The following is a 10,620-nucleotide window of genomic DNA, read 5'->3' on the forward strand; positions in this document are numbered from 1 at the left end:
AACCTATGCTTCATTCAGTGAATATTAGGATTGCGGACGAGTTATCCTAATTTTCATTGTGTCGCATTTGCCGTAAATATTTTTGAAATATTGTTAGTCGCATTTCTATCCCAACTTTTTTGCAGTATAAAACGCAGCGTCTGGGAACCGTAAACACTTGGATCGTCCCTGGGATAAACTCCACCACTTCCAAAAGCGGGACCAATAGACGAACGGCTCCTATGCTCCCTGATAGTGCCGTTGAATCGCACCCTTCGCTACCCCTTTGCAGCCATTGCTTCTGATCGTCTCCTTGACCGTCATCCGGGGATGGCTGATTCACCCTCGACGACGGCGACGATGACCGGGGAATTCACGTGCGACGGCGCCGCGAGTTTGACATTGAACGACGCTTGGCTTCGCTCGGCTTCCTCGGCGACGATCTTTTTGCTTGGCAGTGTCAGCTCGCCCCACCGTTTCTCTCTCTCTTTCTCGTCCTCTAACTGAATCGCTCTATTCCGGGCGTGATAAACGTAGGCAGGGTGGCGAAAGGGGAAACCCGAAATATCCGGGGGTTGGCGCGTGCCGCGCCAGTGAGTCAGCCGGGTCTTATATTCAGGCCCAGCTGCGCGTCATATGTTCGCCCGGCCGTGTGATTCCGGTGGAGAGAAGTCCAACGAGGCCGATCGCCACCGAGGAGCGAAACCGGTTCGCGATTTCTCGCAGAGTTCTGGACACACGTTCCTCGCGGTTTGTGCGCGAACGAAAGTTAACTGAACGAAATGCGACTATCGGCATGAAATCCTTCCTGTTCGATCATGTTATCCAGCAACAGCAGTTTCTTTTACCCGTAATAAAGATTTGCTGTGTTCAGCTTATGTTATCAAGTTATTTTAACATAAGAAGCTCGATTTATCTCATGAAAAATAAACCATATTCAACGAGCTGTAACTTCTGTAGAAATATTGATATTAAGGTAGTCTAAGAAGCATTTTACAGCACAAAGTCTCCAATTGTGTGTCATTCATATTTTCGCCTACAAGGTTTACTTCCCTTTTACAATATTAACGAGAAATATCCATCTATAAATAGAAATCCATTAAGTGTCAAGATGTTTCTTGAGTTGCATTATGTAAACTAACATTCGTATACAAATGGTATTTGCATTATTTAAAAATATGAAGCTTTGTTATTTATTTTTTCAGTTATTCAATATTAAAGTATGAATGCACTTTTGGCTTTAATTTTATAAAAAGTAGAAACAAATTGTGTCTACTAACGTTCACTAACAAATGAATAGAAAGAGAAGTTGTAGCGTGCTTTGTCATTTCAGTTTAAAGCCAGTATTCATAATTGGGTTTTATATTTAAGGGTCTGTAGGAGTCGTAGACAAAATGTAAGTTGACTTTAAAGCTTCTTCGTGCGCCAAAAGCACGAAGAATTGCCTCTGTGTGTATGTGTATGTCCACACATGCCGCATACAAGTGCATTATTTGCGCGGACGCAAGAGTAGGAAGGTTGGTTCAAGTTAATTAGATAAAGAACAAGTTATCGAACGTCATCCTTATCTCTCCTTAATTGTCAGATGCGTCAACTCATCCCTCATTGCGGCTCGCAACCTATATATTTCATAACCGATAACTCGGTTAGAAAATGCTTTCCAGGCTTTTGGCCGAGGAGACAGAAACATAATAAAGACTACAAACGTTTAATTTTTAAAAGTATATAATATAATATTCATTATATGTATGGATATATTTACATAAAATATAGTAAAATATCTAATATAGAACATGCTTACCCAGTTACGCAGAATGAAAAATATTTTTTGCTGACCGTCAATAAAATAGGAACCTATTTTATATGTAAATTTTCAAGGGCTTAAATGCAAAATCTGACTCTGTAGCACAATCATCACTTATGCAAGGAAAAAAAAATGTTTGTGAGCAAATATAGGCCGGTATTCATAGTTGGATCTTATATTTAAGATCGTCTAAGTTCATCTTTAGATGGTTTACAGATGTGATTTCATTGGCTACAAAGCATGTGAAAATAAACTTAAAACGGTTTTAAATATAACATCCGACCATGGACATAGTATATATGGTCCCCGCATACGGCCAGAAAAGTGGAGCCAATATGTACAGCCCCTCTGTGTTCTCTATTTCTTTCTGCACAGACAAAGTGTGCACAAAAAGAATTAAAAACTCTCCTTGAGTATCATCAATATTTAACATAAAGAACAATAAGAGTTCAAGCACAGGTTGAATAGTGCTTTGATGATTAATAAATTTCTTCTCTTTGTGAGATTGGATCACTATTTTTTAATAGTTTTAATAGCACTATTCAACCTGTGCTTGAACTTTTATTGTCCTTTACGTTAAAGTGTGCACAATTACACAAATAGAAATTTAAGTAAGACTTTGACTTGCCAGTCTAGTCGCGATGCTGTTGCGCTCTATAATATTATGAAAACGAGAAATGGATACATGCGCAACAAAAACGTGACAAAATAGAAAGAAAACTATAGCCCCTCTATTCTAGCTTTCTTTCTAGATGTTGGCTTCACTCTATCAGACGACAAAACATAGGGCATTCGGAGTCCATGTATACTATGTCCATACATCCGACTATGAAAACCGGTTATACTGTCGCATTGCGATGCAAAATATATACGCGAAGTTATAAACTTTAGGCTCCTACAGTTCTTAGTGGTTTCTTAGCGCCATCTAATGATGTGTAAAGAAATTAGTTCAACTTAAATGGTTTGAGTCTTAACTAAATGTATGAGCGTCAGGATTCAAAGTTAATTTAGCAAATAAATGATAACGTCACAAATTAATCTAAAATCTCGACTATAATTAACTACTATTTTTAACGAAGAATGAAGGTCATAGTATAACTCAAAGTAGATTTAATTTTTAAGTAGTGTGACTATGATAAACCAAATGTACTTTATCACAATATGCAAAGTTTAACGGGTTATAACTTTGCTAAAAATAATGATAAAGTAGTTTAAAAAGTATTTTACAACTTGGTCTAATTTTCATATATATTTTCAGATATAAAGTTCATTTTTTTCTTTACATTACACAAATAGAAATGGAGATCCGTTAATATTTAAATATATCTCGTATTGAAACTCTAACTCTGAGATAATACAACTGACTTATTAAGAATCTACATCATTGCTAATTGAAACCAACTTATGCCATGTGGTTTTTTACTTTATTCTTATTCATTTCAACGATACAACTTAAACAATTCACGCACTTAGATGCTTTTCGAACCACAGATATAACTGTTAGTTCATAGTTTTGAGCAAAGCTACATATTATCGGCATACTTCATATAGCAATAAAATATCTTCGTATAATTACAAGAATTCTTTTCTTTTTCTGATTACTTCTTGTATATATCTCGAAGAATTTTAATAAAACTTAATGTTACAAACTTCCCAGTAGGTACATGTGGAAAATTTCTCTATATAAGGTATCGTATTATCAATAAAAAAATTTATATAAAAGCAAACCAATATTTTATTTTTTAATAATTCCACTCCCGTTAAATTTCTTTCCAGATTTCGTTTCTTGATAACTGTAGATACATAAAATATGGATTTAAGTGCGAATATACTTTACTTAATATTACAAGTAATAAACTTGGATACACAAATAAACGTATTAGCACAAGAATTAATTCTTTCTCAAAAATGAAAAAGATAAAATTCAACAAATTGTAACTTTCACGATAAAGTAAGGACAAAGTGGTTCAAGAAGCATTTTACAGCGTGAAATCTAACTTACAGATGTACTTCCGAGTATAGAGTTTACTTATTTTTTACAATATTACATGAATATAAATCGAAATCCACCAAATGTCAAAATGTATCTTGTTCACTCAGTCTGCTTTCTGCTTGCTGCTCTCCGGTGACTTATCGCCATTCATAGGTGAACGGGAACGACTACGGCTCTTGCTGTGCTTGCTTCCCGATCGTGATCTAGATCGGTCACCTCGCGAGCGTTCGCGGCTTGATCTATCCCTAAAACAATAAACGAAAAGCGGTTAAGAGTTCATTCGCGTCTTCGTCGATTGATGACCTATTTTTCTTGCGCCAAGTATTTCGATCAGAGCGAACAAAGCCGTAAACGCATTGATAGGAACTCACTTTGAGGGAGACTTGGCTTTGGATTTGGACTGCGACCTGGACTTTGACCTCTCAGCCTTGGACCTAGAACGAGATCTGGATTTGGACTTTGACTTAGATTTCGACTTTGAGCGGTCTCTTGATCTGCAAAATTATAGTTCAAAATGAAAGGGGGCAAAAAAGTAGAGTAGCTAAATACAAAGAAACTCGTTTTTTTTTCGTTTTCCAAGCACGCGCGGTGAGTGAGTGATCGCGTGTAAGCGTGATCAAGCGTGAGAGCTCAAGGCACGTAGCCAGCCCAAAAACATAGCCAATATAACAAATAGGAATGAGAGTGTACGTTGATCGTGACGATCGATAATAGCGCAAGAAAAAAATATAAAACAAGTGAAATAAATACGTGTGACTATGAGTGGGAACGAAAACGGCTAAATGACGAAATAAATGTGGCGTAAGAAACGTGATCCTGTATAGAGACGACATATTACTCACTTGGATTTGGAACGTGAGCGGCTGCGCTCCGGCGATTTGGACTTTGACTTGGATTTAGATTTTGAGTGTGCCCTGGACTTGGAACGGCTACTGCGGCGACTGCGACTACGGGAACTGCGGCGACTCCTGCGATAAAAATACGAATAGCGATTAAAAATGCATTTCGTGCTTTCTGATTGATTTTCAGTATAGTCGCAAAACCATCTAATGCGATAGATTTTGCGATAGGGTGCACAAGAATTTTCTGACTTTTATTGAATGATCAAATAAAACAGATTCAACGAAAGCATAGTCATAACATACAACTTGTGACAAAAAATTGTCTAATATCTTGAACAATGATGAGTGATTTCCTCAGCACTTGTAGAAAAATAATAAAAGGAAACGTTGCAACCTCCCCTGCGGTCGCAACGTAACTACAGAAATCTAATTTGAAACTACACAGAAATAATAATTAATATTAATCGACTTGCACAAATAAATTGTGAAGCAAACATGTACAATCAGTTGTACATAAACAAAAATAAATCATAATTAAAAAAAGGATAGGTGACAAAATGTCGCCCCGACAGTACCTTGATCGGGATCGAGAACGACGATTATACCTTGAGCGGGAACGCGACCGACGACGAGATCTTGATCGAGATCGTGAGCGTGATCTCGAACTAGATGACCTCGAACGACGGCCGCGTCTCTTGTCTTCGATGAGTCTAATCCTGCGTCCGTTTAGTTCGGTGTCGTCCAATTTATCGATAGCATTCTTCAAGTCCGAATATGTGGCAAACTCGACGACTCTGCAAAATGACAGATTTTAATCATTGAAAATTCAACACAAAACGAGGATGATATGCATGGCACAATTATGTCGTTCTCAATGGAATCGCGTAAAACTGTTTGAAACTTATCGCCAACAATAACTGGCGATAATTAATTAATAACACATGTTATATTAGCATATGAAGAATAAACAATTAGTATATGTGATTCATTTAATCACATATGCTAGCGATAATATCTTCTTACCCTTCGTTTCTCCGCTGTTTATGAGCATCCGCATAGGTCACTTCTCCAGCTTGTCTCATATAATCCTTCAAATCCTGGACATCACACAAGAATGAGAATTAATATTTCGGCCCGATCGGGTGAAGGTATATTCGCATTAATATGCAATAGATTTAGAATTAGTAGTTACGTATGGAGTTCACTACACTGTGTTCCTAGTCTGATATATATCGCGCAGGTTAAGATATATATATGTATATATATATCCTGTGCACTCGATACGCTATATACGTCCTATCTCGATCTTTTCCTATGGGAGATAACGTAACGTCTACTCTTAGTGAAAAAAAGAGACAAGTGGCAACAGTGCCTACACATCTGCTCGTCGTATCTTCAGTGCTGAGCAGCAATGTTACGAAATGTGTAAGTGTATGTGTGTGTATGTATATATATGTGTGTGCTCGAATTTAGTATCTACTGTCAAAGCAACCTTTCTTTTGATGCAATTCAATCCTCAGAACAAGCGTGGTTATCATTTCAGATACAACTCCGCTCTGCAGAACGAAAAACCCAGCATTGTTAATATTCATCACATATACAACATAAAGCGATAATTTAATATTTCTGGAGTACAAATTCGTTTCTGCAGAGAGGTTCACAATAGAATTACAACATATGTATAGTATCTGTATAACACATTCAATAAAAGAAATATATTTATATATTTCTACTTAATATTTAACACATTATTTCGTATAGTAATTTTCTGGAAAATTAAAACTTTGTGTGTATAACTGTAAAAAAATAGCTATGACACACAAATGTAAAGAATAAAATGCATAAAATCTCTAAAGGACTTATTCAAACAAGTTTTACACATTAAACGGAAAATGCACTAACGTTCAGTAAGAAATAAGTGAAAACTCGGCAACGTGAAAATCGAACTAAAGCGAAAAGATAAAAATTACACGTAGTCTCTCGCTGAGAATTCGAATCCTGAAGATAGCGTGGATGGTGGACTGTGATTCTCCCATTTGATTCTCTCGTGGAAATGTTTTTTCTGAATGTTGCGCGACGTTTCTTCCATGTTGTCCATTCTTTTCCCGTTCCGTTGTCTTTTCCACATGCTCAAGTCTGAAGGCTGCTTCAGTAGCAGTTGCTCATGAGGGGCATTAATCGGCGATTGAAGATGGATATTGTCTGTTCGGTCCATTTGCATTCATTCATCGCTGGGAGATCTCTGCTTGTATCTCTGTGGGAACCAGGTACGACTTTCGTGTCGTGAACTCGGTAGGTGTGCTTGTATAATGCCGTTCCTTCTTACACGAGAGAGCACTGAGACGTCTCCGTATTCTCCGGGACACTCCGGTGGAGGAATTTCTTTGATACGTGTCGATGCCTCGCGAGATCTGAACGCAAGCGTTTTCACATCACGGAGATAGAAAGAAAGGAAAAAAAGAAAATTCCGGACGCTATTCAATCATGCAATTGTCAAGAAGTGAATTCCCGACACCTGCGACGCCTCATTTCCTTGGAAATATTTAGTTTTCTGGTGTTACGTTCATAAAAGACAGTTTTGTAATGAAATGTAATTGCCTTGCATAAAGAAAAGTTGGCCTCTACAAGATGAAGTCAAACGGAAGAGGCAGTCCGTCGAAAAATGACAAATGTACAAGACATGTCACAACAAATTACTAGTCGTAAAGAATAAAGAGATAGTTACGATATTGATTACGTTACTATGAGCGCGTGTGTATACGCGGCGAGATCTACGACCGAATAACACGTGGATACCTAATTTCGAGCACAGGGATCACTTAAGAAGGTATCCTATCTCCGATATTGGTTTCACTTATTAGTCGCTAGTCTTAGCGTGCACGGCTCCTGGTTACGTAAGATATCTCAACGGTTCGACACATACGCAACGACACCTGAGCTATGGTGCACAGTATTAAGAGTAATGAGGCATAAAATAGAGGTATAACTATATATATATGTATATATAGTATACATATGTGAACAAGACATGTTTAAGTGTATATTTAGTTATAATAGAGATGTGTATATCTAAGAGTACACTCGGTTAAGGTGACGCATTTACCTTGGGCCCAGGCACCACCTTGCTTACGGTCAGAGAGAAAGGCCAGGCACACGGCGCTTGGTTGGGTCGCACGGATTCTGTGTGGCGTAGTCGCGGATGGTTCGGGTTTCGGCCCGCGTATGCCCTCTCATGGGTGGCCGCTGCCTGACTTACTAGATGGCTAGGTCGGTGACGTACCAGTAGCAGTGACAGTCACGGTGAAGTGATGGGTGGCGGATGTGGTGGGTAGTGACGGTGATGATGGTTGATGAAAGTGGAGGTAACTAATTGTGACGATGTCGAGACTTTGTAACAAGGGTTAGAATGGAGGTAGTAGTGAAGAACATGAAGATGATAAAGATGGTGATGATCACGACGATGGTGATATATCAGTGATGATGAGTGTCGGTAAACACGATTATCTCTCTCCCAGATGAACAAAGTAGTAGGCGGTGAGAGTTGTATTGTAGTAGCGTAGATTGAGACTCTCTCTTTCTCTCTCTCTCTCTTTCTGTTTCTTTGTTTCACTTTTTTCCCCCAGTGATTACGATGAGAGGATCGGGCCGTGCGCACGACAACCTATCACTGGGATTTCACCGGGAATTCACCACATATCACTGCGCGCGAGTAGTAGATAGCAGGTGGTAGATAGGTGGTGTGGTAGATAGGTGTACACCCCAGCGCCAACGCGGCTCTCTCTCTCACCCGGGACACCTCAGAAACCACCTGGTGCCACTTGACCTCAAGGAGGGCCCACCGCGTGCATCGTCATCTCTCTATCATCGCACATCATCAGTCTATCGGCCCTATCGGTCGCCCCTCCTCGGCGAAGAGGATATGACTCTTCGGAAAGAACATCAATTTTATTTCGTTTTTTCTTAAACTGCTGCTCGCGCGAACGTAAATGAAATAATAAATTGAAAAAGTAACATCGAAGGACAATCGAGACTCGACCGAAAAATGTATCTTATCGTTAAACGGCAACAACCAATCGTTCGAAAAGAGTGCAACGATATATAGATTATATATGCAATATATACAAATATATATATGTATGTATATATATATATACGCAATGTAAATTGATCAAGTAAGACTTGGTCCACATGCACATGGGGTAGTTTCTGTGTTAGTTTCTCGATTCGACAGAGCTTGAGTGCCTTTTTGGATACCTTTCTGTTTCTTTCGTTACGCTTTTGTTTATTGCGTCCTGGTATTTCCCACATCGTTAAAATTTATCCGTCATTGCCTTATCACGGTCTCTATCTTCTCTGTAGTCCATTATAGTCACTCTCAATCTGTCGCGCTTTCTCTCGCTTTGCACCTCTTCGCCCACAACGTCCGGTCGCGGTTTTCCTCTCGTTGCATTGGTTCCATCATGGGCCGTTGTTACTCCAAGTTCCTCTCGCTGTTGCGTGTCCCTTGTGCTCTCGTATCCGGGAATGGTGGTATATCTCATACGTGTTCTTCCTGTCTCTTCTCATCATCATATGCGTCTTTCTTTTCTCTTTTTTTTCTTTGCCTTTTTTTATTTTCATAGAAAGCAACATTTGTGTATCTAGATAGAAATTTGATTTCGACTTTGCCACAGACTTACTTGATCAAAATGTTACATCTCTTAGTTACAAAACAGGGGTCTCTTTATGAGTAAATGAATGTAAAATGAGACGAAAGAGAATCGAACAAAGGAAAGGAAAGAATGCTACCGCGTGTAGCATGAATGCGCGAGCGTGCGCGTAAATTTGGTCACAAAGAAACCGCGGAAACCCGTTTGAAATTAGCGAGTCGCGATAGATTCGACAAACCCATCAAGGTGATGAAACAACGTACGCTGTCTGGAACCTCGAGTAGTAATCAAACTCTTTGTGAGACACGAAATCGGTAAGAATACAACAGAAAAAAAATAAGCGAGGTACATGTGCCGCTTACCTGCCAACTAACACGACTTGAAAGATTCTCCACAGTGAGACGGTACTCTGTCCGTGTTGGTGGTCCATATCTAGAATGGGAAAAAAATCCGTCTATTATCCTCGTGCATGTCTCTAAAGCAAGCAGGTTTGTCTTGGACCTGACTTTACGTTAAATATAGCGAAAGTAAGAATGGTAAAACGCAAGACTCTGATATAATTCAAAATTGCAACAACAACAATAACAACAACAACAAAGTTGTGTGTAAGTAAAGTTTGTAATCGTTAGAGCGTAACATTAGATGTATGTACCTGGGCAATGATTGCTTGTAGCTAGATGCAGTCCTCGTGTTTCTGTTCACACTATCTCTGCAAAAAGGGATGTCATGTGAACAGAAATAACGGATCGTCGGTTAAACCTTCAGCAAATAACTACAGATCTGCACTCATTGCTCAGGCACACAATCAATCACCTGTTCCAATCGAATCAAATCTATTCAAAATGCAGCAATAGCGTACCTGTCGTGCCGCATATCGTCTCGGCTGTAACAAACACAATACCACACATCTATTAGTCGCCAATTACATCGCTCCATATATCTCAACTACCAGCAATAAACATAATGTCTGGGAGGGTATATCGCTAGGCGTTATTACGATCAATTAATCGTTAATTGACGTGGCTCGACTTTCTCAAAAATACGACGTACGATTCGAGACGTACTCGGGAGAGCAGTCAAATCCAAGACAACCAATTAAGAGAAAGTAACATACGTTCTTCTACTGAACATTTTCGTATGCGCGAACGCAAGTGAAGCTTGCTACGCGAGCTTATTATTTGTCACTACGCTCTCTACACTAGAGCTTATCATATCCAAAATTACGTTCTTCCCTGAGCGGACGATGTGCGAAATCGATTCAAACAAAGGGAAAACGAAAAATCAGAAGTAACAGCAAGCATAATTAAAAGAAAGTGGAAACTAAGAAAAAAAAAAAAAAAAAAAAAAAAAAAA

At 38.9% G+C, this 10,620-nt stretch overlaps 1 protein-coding gene across 15 annotated transcripts in view; it reads right to left on the reverse strand.

The window, feature by feature from the left end:
* Positions 1 to 3,013: 3,013 nt before the first annotated feature.
* The window catches only part of LOC116848549 (serine-arginine protein 55), a 12,438-nt gene continuing 4,831 nt past the window's right edge, over positions 3,014 to 10,620 (reverse strand). For 5 of the 15 annotated variants that reach the window (XM_032824755.1, XM_032824757.1, XM_032824756.1 and 2 more), the window contains exons 5-12: positions 10,127 to 10,150; positions 9,920 to 9,976; positions 9,630 to 9,699; positions 5,642 to 5,715; positions 5,194 to 5,412; positions 4,619 to 4,744; positions 4,148 to 4,270; positions 3,014 to 4,021 (exon numbers count right to left, since the gene is read on the reverse strand). In XM_032824755.1, coding sequence (XP_032680646.1) covers positions 3,880 to 4,021; positions 4,148 to 4,270; positions 4,619 to 4,744; positions 5,194 to 5,412; positions 5,642 to 5,715; positions 9,630 to 9,699; positions 9,920 to 9,976; positions 10,127 to 10,150 — 835 coding nt within the window. In that variant the 3' untranslated portion in view covers positions 3,014 to 3,879. The remainder of the gene's footprint in view (positions 4,022 to 4,147; positions 4,271 to 4,618; positions 4,745 to 5,193; positions 5,413 to 5,641; positions 5,716 to 9,629; positions 9,700 to 9,919; positions 9,977 to 10,126; positions 10,151 to 10,620) is intronic. The other 10 variants (XM_032824759.1, XM_032824760.1, XM_032824763.1 and 7 more) reach the window with 8 other exon arrangements.

Source organism: Odontomachus brunneus, unplaced genomic scaffold, assembly GCF_010583005.1.
Source record: "Odontomachus brunneus isolate Ranch 3 - 2012 unplaced genomic scaffold, Obru_v1 Obru_scaffold_096, whole genome shotgun sequence".
NCBI lineage: Eukaryota > Metazoa > Arthropoda > Insecta > Hymenoptera > Formicidae > Odontomachus > Odontomachus brunneus.